The sequence below is a fragment of the Falco naumanni genome, chromosome 13 (genome assembly GCF_017639655.2).
Source record: "Falco naumanni isolate bFalNau1 chromosome 13, bFalNau1.pat, whole genome shotgun sequence".
Classification (NCBI taxonomy): Eukaryota; Metazoa; Chordata; class Aves; order Falconiformes; family Falconidae; genus Falco; species Falco naumanni.
Window position 1 is genome coordinate 15,248,967 of NC_054066.1, and position 12,297 is coordinate 15,261,263.

At 45.8% G+C, this 12,297-nt stretch overlaps 1 protein-coding gene and 1 long non-coding RNA gene across 3 annotated transcripts; both read right to left on the reverse strand.

Annotated features, from left to right (window-relative positions):
- Nucleotides 1–2,660: 2,660 nt before the first annotated feature.
- On the reverse strand, nucleotides 2,661–6,132 carry LOC121097032. Its single transcript, XR_005830748.1, has 2 exons — nucleotides 6,041–6,132; nucleotides 2,661–3,048 (listed from the first exon to the last, which is right to left on the reverse strand). It is a non-coding gene; the product is annotated as an uncharacterized LOC121097032 (long non-coding RNA).
- A 642-nt stretch (nucleotides 6,133–6,774) lies between these two features.
- PIGZ (phosphatidylinositol glycan anchor biosynthesis class Z) lies at nucleotides 6,775–12,063 on the reverse strand. 2 transcript variants are annotated; one of them, XM_040613760.1, is made up of 2 exons: nucleotides 11,929–12,063; nucleotides 6,775–11,414 (listed from the first exon to the last, which is right to left on the reverse strand). In XM_040613760.1, the coding sequence occupies exons 1-2, from the start codon at nucleotides 12,044–12,046 to the stop codon at nucleotides 9,853–9,855; spliced, it is 1,680 nt and encodes a 559-aa protein (XP_040469694.1). In that variant the 5' UTR covers nucleotides 12,047–12,063; the 3' UTR covers nucleotides 6,775–9,852. The 2 variants fall into 2 exon arrangements, with proteins under 2 accessions (XP_040469694.1, XP_040469695.1); XM_040613761.1 differs by having other exon boundaries at nucleotides 6,775–11,394; nucleotides 11,929–12,038.
- Between the last annotated feature and the right edge of the window lie 234 nt (nucleotides 12,064–12,297).

Below are 12,297 nucleotides of genomic sequence, written 5' to 3' on the forward strand. Positions count from 1 at the left end.
GGATATACACGCTTCCTACCTTTGTGGTACAGACACTGGGTGAAGTTACGCGGTCTTAACGTGCAAATATTCTATTTTTATGGGTTCTCCAGACGTAGATCATTTGCTCAGAAATTAGAATGGAACATAGAAGACTGTGCTCAATCCTGATCCAGAATGTACTATAGAAAATAAAATTTAATTGTGAAGCACTAAGAAAGTAGGGCTTGCAGAAGACCTCACTGGGCCAAGTTTAGAGTAAATGTAGGTGATAATGAAAGATTTTTCTGATCTATTTTTCTCTCAGATTCTCTTTTCTAGAATTGATCGTGACTATAGTTAAGGCTATACTGGGAACTTCAGATGCTTGAAGCTCACAGTCCTAAATTTGTGTGTACACACCTCTTCCAGGTTGTACAAGTCTCTGGAACAGACAATACGATGACCAATTTGCTTAACTTAAACTTCTATGGTGTCTCCTTGTGCAGTGCTGATGGCTGTGTCTGGGGGTGGAAGAAAGAAGTCTTAAATAGTTCAATCAGTTTAAGGTCTGAAAATGAACCTCAAAGGAACTTTATGCTTGAAGCCTTTTACCTCAGCATACAAATCCTAAATTAATTCTTAAAAAATGAGTAGATGACCCTGAAAAAGAAATTGACCCTTTTCTTTACTATGGCTTCTCATCCAGCCTGGATAGAGCACGTTTTTGAGAGAGAGGCAAGGCCTGTTTTCAGTTTGCACCATTACTAAAACCTTGGGAGACAAACACAGCCAACCTTCCTCTGTCTACCTAGGGCAGAAGGAGATGAAGCAGTAATGGAGATAACACCCGTCAGTCACAAACTCAACACTGGTCTTAGCCGGACAAGGGCAGGGAGGCCTCCTCCCCCAAGCCTTAAGAAACATTTACACCATCTAGTTACCCCAAAAGAGCAGAGGACTTGGGTGCATTTCTACAGGACACCTCTGAGTACATCCAACCCCTTGTGCAAAAGCTTAGATGGGAACAGGCAGGAGACCTATGAAAACAGACAATTAATTAGTTCCCATTACTTCCCAAACATGATAGAAGTTTTGAAGCCCAGGACGCTTCTCTCTGCAGTCTTCACCAATTGTCTGGTACTTCACCTGTAGTCACATCAGGTCCTACACTTACCTGAAAGTACCAGATATACTTGGCTAGTAGCAGAAATCCCAGAGATTAAAAAGAAACGCCCACTCTAATTCTTCTTCATTTATATGCTGTAGTGTATAGTACAATCTGTGCTTTAGAAACTCAAACGGACAATTTATTAGATGCTCAGTCCCTGTGGACTGCTTTCCCTCTACTAGTATTGTCTTTGACTCTATAGATAGAATCCTTTGTACAAACCACGTCGATTTTAGCAGAGTCCTTCATCAATTTTTACCTTTGCAAGAAGATTAATCCAACAAGATACGGAAGAAAAGAAGCTGGATTATCTCAAATACTTTAATCATTTTGTCTTTCAGAATCATCTGAGTAGAAAGAACCATTACTTCAACACCAACAGTGGTCGCACTGGCACCAACCTGAGCAGGAATTTTGCTGCTGCACAGTGTAGTAACCTGACTAATATAAAGATCATCTTGAAACTACCCTGCAGGGGTACACTGGCAACTGGGATTATTTTGTCAGTCATTGAAAATGAAGGCTTTTAATGCTCCAATTTACACTCTACTGATTTTATGCTGTAACAGAGACCCAAATGCTATGAATACAAACCCTATCTGCAGCTATTGGTGCCAAAGAGAAGTGTGTAAATCAACCCACCATATCTAAGCTTCCGTTCATATTATCAGCTTCTGTATTACTTTATGGATCCAATTCCATAAAAGTACTTTAATTATGATGAACAAGTATTTAGAAAAGCTAATATACAGCTTAAACTTCTATGAAAATGTATATAATCAAAATGAACTGGCACATCAAAAAATCACAGGAGATCTATACTTCCAAGATAATCACAACAAGCTGGCATGTCAGAAAGCTAAAGAAGCCCCCCAGTGAAGTTTTAAAGACTTAATTCAGTTACTTTTGTTAAACACTAGCTTCAGCAGAGCCGTGCCCGATTTCAATCAGGGAAGACAAAAATCAAACCATGTTCAATCAATTTCCTCTATATGCACTTTTGAGATACTAAGACTTCACATGATATATCATGTGCTTTTAAATCCCATTTTGATTGAAAATTTCTCTCAGAATAGAAAATCTCACTTTAAAACAAAATCCTTCCATACACATTGCACATATGCAGCAAAAGGCAGTGATGGTTTTGAGGGAAAATCTTATTATCACCTCCACTTCATTTCAGAATGACTGTCTTGCATCACTTACAATAAAAAATAACTTTAAACCTCATTTTTATAAGGCAGTGTACCTTGAAAACTACTTGTTACACACCAAGGACTTTCTTGTCCACTCCAATATCAGTGAATAATTTAATTTGTTCTGTAATCCAAAAAGTTTTCAGAACGAAGAGCATTAACCAAACATCTTTCAGCATTCAGTTAAGAACTGAACAAGACTGAAAATCTAGTCAAAGGGAAGGATTATTCACTCTCTCCATCTTAAAAGACTCTACAGTAAAGGATGCGGACAACAGTGAATATAGCTCCTTTCTCTCACCGATTCCGTTTAAAAAACAAAACAAAAGAGACCATTTTAATGTTGCAGCTTTATTTGAAAGTGGCTTAAGAGTAACATAATTCTTCATACAAAATTCTTACAATGAAATATAAACTTCAGAGGTTTCCTAGAGAAATTACAGGCTGTAGACTCATAATTAAATGTACTATGAAGAAAAAGGTAACTTTGTTCAAAGTCTTGTTTGCAGATCAGCACCAAGTGATCCTGAAAATCTAGTTTAACTGTATGTGCCAAAAAAAAAACCCACATCCAAACCCTCACTTCCTAATTAAGTCTCATTGCAGTTGTTCTACTTCACTGTATTTGCAATTTACAGTAATAGTTGTGACTAACTGTACACAAGAAACACAGTAAGATTTCCAACACTATCTTCAGTGAGTAAAGATCCAACTTTTATATACCTGATATTTTAAAGATTTTAAGGATTCATTGACCACAAGGTATTTGGACAAAACTTTATGCACTGCCACTTCCAAAGAATTCACAAGTCCATATAAAAAAACCCCAATAAAATCCAAAGCACTGTCATGGTCCCTTTTAAATTTCAGCAGGTCAATTTCACATATATCTTGGGATCACTAACCACTTTTATTCCTATGTGTACAGTATATCAAAATCCCATCACATAAACCAGCAGGATTAATAGGATCCAGGGATGGTGGGGAATCTATAGAGTCCTGCAATTCTTTTAGTATTCTTACCACATGCTCGGTAGAAAGTAAGGCTCCTCCCAAAAGTCATATTTTTATTTTTTCCTTTGTCTGAAAAAGTTTTTCAAACAGAAAATCTATTCTGAGAACAAACTTTCTCATTATACCCACAGTTCCTCAGACATCCCATTTTGGGGGGTAACTGTACAACTGGTTTCACGCCACTCTTGTAGATACAGGAAAGAATTTTTTCCTCAAATATTAAGGCTGTAGAGAGCTACCAGACAGGAGCAAAATACTGCTACTCCAACTGTGAAAATAACTGCTACTGCAATTCTTACACTTGCTGTTCTCTGTTATTGCACAAAGCAAAACAATTCTGAATCACGCAATGTTGTGCAATCACATTACACTTTGTAGAACACTGCAAGGGTCTGTTTTCTGCTCTCTGCTAAGCTTGTTTCCCACTTTATGACTCCTGGGCTTATCACTCCGACTTGTTTTATTTTGGCCATTCATGCAGGTGCGCGAGGAACAACATCAGTGTAGAAGGATGCTAATCCAGTAACTCCAGAAAACCTGCAACTTTCAGTCTTTCCTAGAAAGTGGAAAATTTCCCCAGAAATTCCACTTCCTTTACAGCCTTTTGCCTTTTTCTTTCATCTCTGCAACACACCCCAATCCTCCTTTATTGCTGCTCTTCACCCTGTGAATCCAATGTAAACAAAACCCAGTGACAGAATAATCAAGTTTTGCCAGTGAAAAAAAGCACCATACCATTAAACCTTTGTTCCTTTTAGTAGTTACAGCAGCATTTAGAGACGAAAGCCTCAGGATACTAGTCCTTAAAACCTTGCTCCCAGGTCCTCTGTACTAATGTACTCTGCAATGCTTTAAATCCTGGTATTAAATGGAAGAGATACTGAACACAGTATGTGGTCACAGGAACATGGATAGTAGTTTCTGTGAATTTCTAGCTACGTGAATTTGTGTGCAACAGACCTTTGTGCCTAGTGACATTCACAATCTAGATCTGGTTCTCCTGTAAGGCTGATGAGTCACTATTCACTGGCATTGAACAGTTTTACCATAGCTATACCTTCCAGCATCACAGTCTTGCCGATATTCATCTTGGACCTTACAAAGGAGGAAAAAGAGGGAAGTCCAGTAAAGACAGAGAAAAATAATTTCTTAAAAACTATCACACCATCAGAACATAGTCAAACTGAGTTAACCCCATGTAAGTGGCCACAAGGAGTTGACTGACAAAACAGAAGGCAAAGTGCATCATGCAGAAACCCAGAATACAGCATAAACTAACTTCCTTCCTAATAACACCCAGGGGGACTCTTTAATCAAGACAGCAGAAGCGACGATGGCTAGCCTCACACTTCAGCAGTAGAAGCACCTGCTACTTGCTCAACTTTAGGCAAGCTAAGCACTGTCCTTTTACGTTCTTCACAGCCTCAAATTTTCTAGACTTATTTTTAATTTTATATATATATAATATATATAAATTATATATTATCTCGCAAAACAGCCAAGAACTTCCTGAAAGTACTTTCAGTGAAATCTATGAAAAAGTCATTTATTCTCAAGGGATAATGACATCATCACTGACAAGACAACTTAAAGACTAATGTATAGTGCTATCTTAAAAAATAATACCCAAGTTGCTATTTCTGAAGTTGTTCCGAGTGTCTTCCTTCAAAAAGCTATAATCTGGCAAGTCACTAGTCCCTTGAAAACTAGACTGTACAACAACCTGCCTGGCCCCCTGATCTTCAATGTCTAGCCCCCTTAAATCCTGCATCCCAGTCCACCCTTATGATCCTATCATCAGCTCTGGTTCCACTGATGCATTGCATTTTCAGTATTTCCTCCTGCATGATACCTTAGAAATAGGTTAATGAAAAAAAACCAGGCTTCTACTTTGAACACATGAAAGAAAGAACAACAGGCTACTAAAAACAACAGGCTACTAAGCCAAGTATTTGCCTGAATTGGGCTCCTTTTACTTTTAAAAGCGACTGCTTTTCTGAAGCTATATGGGCTGAGAAAACAGCTTGGGAAACAGAGTAATGTGCAGCAATTCAAGCATATTAAAAACGCATTTATATTGGATCAAGTTCTTTGGCCACAATCACCCCTAAAACCATAAAGCTGTGGCACTGAAGAACGAATGACAGCCCCACACATAGTCTGTTCACGTTGCAAGCTTTCACCATTTCAGCGAGTTCGCTGGAACCAGTAACAGAAAGATCTTCAAGCAGACTTGCATGTAATGACGTCAACACATGACAGGGATGCAAGATGCCAACAGAAACTTTATAGCTATGCTTTCACGAAAAGAAACACCTCTTTACCTGGGCACTGAGAATACGCTTTTACTGTAGAGACCAACTATCTTGAAAGTGACTGGCTTATATTAGCGTATATTAGAATCATAGAGTCATTTAGGCTGGAAAAAACCTTCAAGAACATCGAGTCCAACCGTTAGCCTGGTGCTACCCTCCCTCGCCCAGGCCTCCCACAAGCACTTTAGCAACCGAATAAATTTATCCTCGGATAATTTTTCCGGGACTCAGAGCCTCCGCTCCTGTTCACCCACGCCCTGCCCGGCCCTGCCCGTTCCTGCCCGCCGCGGCTCCAGCGGGGCCCGGCTCGCCCTACCCAGCTGCGGTGGCCCAGGGCAGCAGGCCCGGCCCGCATAGATAGATACTATCTATCTACAGAAGGATACTCCCCGGAGCAGAAGCTGCAGACGGTTTTCTTCGCTTTTTCCAGCACCACCATGGCCTTCCCGATGCCGCCACTCTTGCCGAAGAGCTCGTGGATCTGCTCCTCCGCGGTGCAGGTGAGGCTCCCTACGGGCGGCAGCAGCTGATCCCGGTCGTAGCGCGTCCCCTGAGCCGCGACGACATCGTTACTCCACGGCAGGCCCGCACCTGGGCCCGGGCCTGGCGGACCGCGCGGCCCCCGGCAGCAGCGGCGGTACCCCGCTCGCTCAGAAGCGCCGCTCCCGGTACCGGCGGAGACCAGGCGACCGCGCCTCAGCGAGCTCCCGCCCCGCGGCGGCCCCGCGCACGCGACCTGCGGCCGCCCGGCGAGCAGCCAATAGCGAGGCGGGCCCGGCTCTCGCGAGAGGCGGCGGGGGGCGGTAGCGGCTCTCGCGAGAGCTCGCAGAGGATGGTGCTGCGGCGCGTGCTGTTCGCGCTCCTCAGCAGCCCGCGGCTGGTGGAGAAGCTCTCCGAGTCGCGGCCCATCCGCGCCGCCGCCCGCCTCACCGCCGCCGCCATCACCCGCGGGCAGCTCAGCGCCCGTCAGGCGGCGCGGGGCCTGGGCCCCCGCCTGCTCCGTCTGCGCGACGCCTTCCTCGGGGAACTCAAGGACGGCGCCCGGGCGCAGGGCTGGCCGCGGCCGCCCGGGCGGGGGCCGGGCCGAGGCGACCGCCCCGGAGCAGCGCCCTGACCGCCGCGCCGAGCCGGAAGCAGCTGCGGGGCCGCAGCCGTCGTGGGATCCCGCTGGCGGAGAGAAGGCACCCGCGACCCTGCGCCGGGCGCGGCAGGACGAGTGCGCCGGAGCCGGCGGGTGAACGGGCCCCAGGGCCTCGGCGACGGACCGGGCCCTGGCAGCCTCTGCCGAGCCGCGCCAGCCGCGGAGGAGCCGGCGTTACCCCGGACGGCACAAGGGGACACGAAGGGTCGCCGGCGTGGGCTGCCCTTCCACGGCGTGTGCGGGTCGTTCCCCAGTCCAGGCATGAAAACGTGAAACGCTCTGCTTATCGGTATGACGGCTTTTCATTTCAAAGTCGGTTTACACTTTCCAACACTTTCCACAACACTCGGTAACAGGCAGAAGGCAGACTCACATTAAACATCATCCAGAAAACGGTCAAGATTGTCGCTTTAAGTGTTTGATAAGAAACTTGAAATAAAACCAGATTTCTCACTGGAGTTCCTTTAACAATTTCTGTCTATATAACAGTAATATTCTAGATGTGATACAGTTTTGATACAAAGAGAGCTTTAAAGGTTGATGATGATGGTGATGGATGGGATAATCGCCCATTTTACAGGTAGGCAAAAGAGATTCAGTAGCTATCCTGAAAGCACACCTGAAGTCTATGGTAGCAAGAAGGGTTTGGGGTGGGGGGGAAATGACAAATAGTGCCATCCTAAATAAAAATATGGAGAGAGATGTCCACCATATGTGATGCACTGGCTGGTTTACATAAATTGCTGTATCTAACAACATATACAACACTATAGAAGTTAACCTTCCTTCATAGCACGTTTCACTATTTAGTCCATGTGACTAGATGCTTAGTTAACTGGGGAAGATGATTTCCATTCTTTGTGTCACCCCAGATGAAAAGAACCTTGCAAATTACCTGAGATGCAATTTCCAGCATTGCTGGTAAAGTTAAACCCCCTACCAACAAAGACTTCGGTGTGCACGGATGGAAAAAAGCCCAGCTACGGTGTAAATGATGAAGGGCTAGCTGGTGAGACAAAAGCAGTGTATTTTCAGTCTGAGTATTCGTAGTCCAGGTTCTCTTCCTGGCTCTGTCACAGGTTACCTGTGCAGCAGTAGAGAAGTCGTCGTGCTGTGGGAATGGTGCTCCATCACGTCCCTGAAGAGTTTCAGTATCTACCTCACTGAGATTGCCAGAGATCGTAAGTTTTATGAAAAGAATTGTCAAAACTTAAACCGTTCAAGAAAGCTGAAAACAGTAAGCAGGACATGGAGTACAAGCAGTGGCATGTGGCTGTCATCCCAATGTAAGAGGAAAAAAAAGGAAATGAACTTGGAAGATATATTTGGTACCATGATGCTTTCATAACTATGTCCACTACTTCATGAGTCATCAGTAGAAACTTACATGTACCCCCTTCTCCCCCTACCTCCCCCCAGAACATGCACCTTTAATTTACAGACTGTCAATGAGGGATGAAGGGTGTGGGATGAACGTGTGGGGGAGACAACACAAAATGCTTTACAAGAGTGCAAGAGCTATGTTCCTTAAAAATCTAGATCATATGTATAGTTTGGAAGATACAGGCAAATCCTTCACACAGGGATTTTGCCTAGCTTCCTTTTAGAGCCTAGCATCAACCTACATTATTCTTGTCTTTGTTAAAAACCTGGCTCATAAGACCTTATGTAAAGCTGTGTGGGTGAAGAACTGCAAAAAGCATTACTGCCTTTGTGAGCAGAGAAAATTCAAGTGTCAGATTAGTTTCATGGAGAGAGGTTTGACCTACAATGCATGTGCCCAATTAATCTCTTCATCCATGTCAGGATGTTTTGGTTGCAGGAGTTCATGCAGGCAAAACCAGAAATGGTTATTTCTGCAACACTGTTAAGCATTTATGTCATCTTTAGCTGAAGCTCAAGAGTTATTTGTAGCCTGCTTTAAAAATCAGACTGCTGTCCAGTAGAGAGCCAGATGTGATCTGTCGTTCTCACTAAGCTGGTTTAATGGGGAGCGGTTACTGAAAGGGAGGGGTGGCGCAGGGGATGCAGCCTCTCCCGCAGATCCTCACACACTCCCCTGCAGCAGCGCTGGTAGGGTGAATCTAACCCTGCAGTAAGCCAGCTCAGAAATCCAGCTGGTCAAACACGTACAAAGGATCAAATCCCTCCCATTACCTGTTTTCTGTCTGCGCAGCTCCTTGAACCAGCTCACCTGGGGGTGGCTGCTGTGCACCGCTGTCCGTGTTAGAGCCGTGACAGAGCAATGAAAGCTGTGAGATGTGCAGCAGGAGTGCATGAGGGAAGGACTGCCCCATTTGCAGTAGCTAAACAACAGACAGGTTTAATGCCATCAAAGCGCAGCATTCTGAAGCTGTTGTATATAATATGTATGTAGCACGTCTACAGCAATGGAACTGTGGCAAGTAACGCTAAAGAGGCAAATGTGGGATTGTAGGATTTAGCACAAGTACTTAAAGCTGAAGCATGTTCTATGTTCTGTCTGATCAACACTGAGGATTTTTCAAGACAGAACCACCCAAGACAGTATTACAGTGCTGGTGCCTATATGGTGACTGCAATCTTCTCTAATGACTGAGAGGAGGCTCTGAATTTCTAAGAGCATAAAAATAAAATCTTATTGAGTCAAACCAGCTTTTGTCTAGTCCTGTAACCTCTCTCCAGCTGCTGAGTTAATGCCTATTATCAGTAAAAACCACACAATCCATAAATCCTCTGTCAGAGATTATAAGAACTTTCGAAAATAAATCTCACATGGAAAGAGCTAAGCTTGAATCACAGTTTTGGTGTGCTCCAATTTTATCCTTCCTCATTAGGAAAATTACACAAGGTCACAGAAACACCACAGGGGCTGAATAACTCAAATTATAAGGAGGTTCCGTTCAGAACTGCCTATACTTGTGAGTGTAAGAGCACGAAGAAAGGGAATAGAGACTCAGGGGGAGCTCCCAGTGCCACTACTTGTGCTGAAGGTGGATCTGTGAAGAGGAAGGTCTCACAGCACCTTTGGGCAGCACACAAGTGAACTGAGAAATGAAAACCCTGTTCTCCCAAAATCTAAAGGCTCTGCTGCCTTCTGTCTAGCTGTAGGATGTATAGTCCCAACTGACTTCTCCAATTCCCGCTGAATAGGAAGGGTATTTGTGGTGGGTCTTCCATTGATAAGTGTGGAAAAATCAAAGTCTCATTCTTGAACGAGACGCCACATTTCGTAATTGTGGCTCTGACTGTACCGGGGATTATAACAAAAACATGACAGTCATTGCAGGTAAAATGGTTTGCTCGCTGCTCTAGTGTCTGGCAGAGGGTTTCTTCTTCAGACCCAGCCATATCAATTACTTCTATATGCGTGTTTCTCTTCTTGATATTAAGCAGAGACCTAGGAGGCATGTAGGTGTGAGCAAAGAGTAGAGTATAGTGTCCTGGATGGTTTGAGGACTCTGGAGAATGAATGAGTCTCTCCAAGTGAAACAAACATGGTATCAGTCCTCCCTGGTGTAAGCACCCAAACAGCAAAGCCCCAAGAATATTGAAAATAATAATGACATGTTTCCACTTCATAGCTCTGTTCTGTGATGCACTGAACAGGACTAATGGCAAGATGAGGGGAATGAGAAAACGAGGTTCTTGGTGACTGAAGAGGGAGAGAAATGCCAAAGGAACAAAATAAAACAGCAGTAATGTTGGACTGCCCTCAGAATGCACCAATAGCCCAGATGACCCATGGTAATAAGTTCTGACCCGTATTAATTGATGGATATATTTCTTTAACATTTTAAAACCAGCAACAATGGCCAGAATATGTAAGATCCCAAAGAGCATTATTCCGTTGACTGTAACGTGTGTAACCCGTGGGTGACTCCCGTGCAGTGCAAGATTACGGGGATTAAGATTGTAGCTGAGAAAATTGAAAGGAGTTACTATCATTTTCTCATTTAAATGACCTATTACATCAAATAGGCTGCTCTTTTTAATGCTGTAGAGGTTGTTTAAGCCCATGGAGGTAAAATAGAAGGTGTCGGCTGTTATGAAAACAATGGCAGTAAAACATGCACATAGGACAAGCTTCAAGAAGTGGTTTATGACAGTTTTAATGCTCTTTTGAGAATCAACAATTAAACCTGCCCAGTAAAGCAGGGGCATTAGAGCAAATGCCAGAAAGGTTGGCCTATTGAAAAACCCAGCAGTTGTTATAACACCTATGAGAGGGCTGCTTGTTGGCTCTGCCAAGCTGCCATCAGCCTTCCTTGAGGAAACCAATACCATGAGAAGAGCAAAGAGAAGTCCTTCAAGCGCGTTGGTAAACGTTCTTGTATAAAATACCAGTGTGACATACGATCCAGCAAGAAGTACCAGAGCTTTCCACGGATCTGCTTCCCAGAGAGGAGCTAATTGATAAACACTGTAGTCAAGTATGAAAGAAAAGATGGTAAAGAGAAAGCGAGGTGATACAAGAAGGGTGTAGCTGGTGATGCAACTTGAACATATGTCCAGCTGCTGCAAAGACTTGATCACCCAGTAGGTAACTCCAGATGTCATTAATGGGAAAACAACTGTTCTGCAAGGAGAGCTGGAAAGGAACTCCCAAGGATAATAGACCTGTAGGTTTAAAATATCTCCTATAAGGGAAAACAAAAAGAAAAAAATACATACATACGTAATCTATTTTATTCAGTAATTCAGCGTTAAGGATACAGCATAGTGCCAAGAGGCATCACGATGCAGAGCAGTCCCTAAACTTTTGAGACCGGTGTCCACTTTTGAAATTTTTAGGAGCATACCGTTGATTTTTCCAACGCTTCAAAGGAAAAAAAATAAAAAAAAAAAGGGGGGGGGGGGGGGGGGCGGGGTGTGGGAAAAAGCAAAACCAGCCTGTGAGGGCGGCTGTGTCCCGGCGCCACTCGCTGCGCGCGGAGCAGGATCGCCCGCCGCGGGGTACCCGCCTGCACAGCCGCGGCACCGCGGGGAGGCGGCCCGGCACCGCTCGGCCCCCGCCGCGGGCAGCGCAGCCCTGCGCCCCGGGGTCCCCCCCCGCCATGCCGCAGGCGAACCGCACCGGCCGGGACCGGGCCCCTCGCCCTCCCGCCGCTGCCCGCTCGGGGGTCGCGGCCGGGCCCCCGCCCGCCGCCTTACCTGCCATCACCTCGGGTGACTGGAAGAACTCGTCGGGGTGCAGGTAGCCGGCCTGCGGCAGCAGGCACCAGCCCGCCCGCAGCGCGGCCAGCAGCGCCCACAGCCGCCGGGCCCGCATGTCGCCACCGGCCCCGCCGCGCCCGCCCGCCCGCCTGCCACCCCCGCCCCGCCAGGGGGCGCGCCCGCCGGCCCGGGCCCAGCCGCCGCAGCGGGAGCCCGGCGCGCATGCGCAAGGCCCCGCTGCGCAGCGGCACCGAGCGCGCCCGGCGAGCGGGGCACGCTGTCATCACCGCCCCGGCTGCCCGCTTGCCAGGGACAGGGACAGGGTTTGCGGCACCGAGTCGCTGCGGGTGCTGCACAGGCAGCGCG

Bases quoted from the DNA above. Each gene is read 5' to 3' on its own strand.
- PIGZ (XM_040613760.1), bottom strand. From the start codon at position 12,046: ATGCGGGCCCGGCGGCTGTGGGCGCTGCTGGCCGCGCTGCGGGCGGGC. The intron at 11,415-11,928 runs GTAAGGCGGCGG...TTTCCCTTATAG, and splicing joins GTCACCCGAGGTGATGGCAG to GAGATATTTTAAACCTACAG.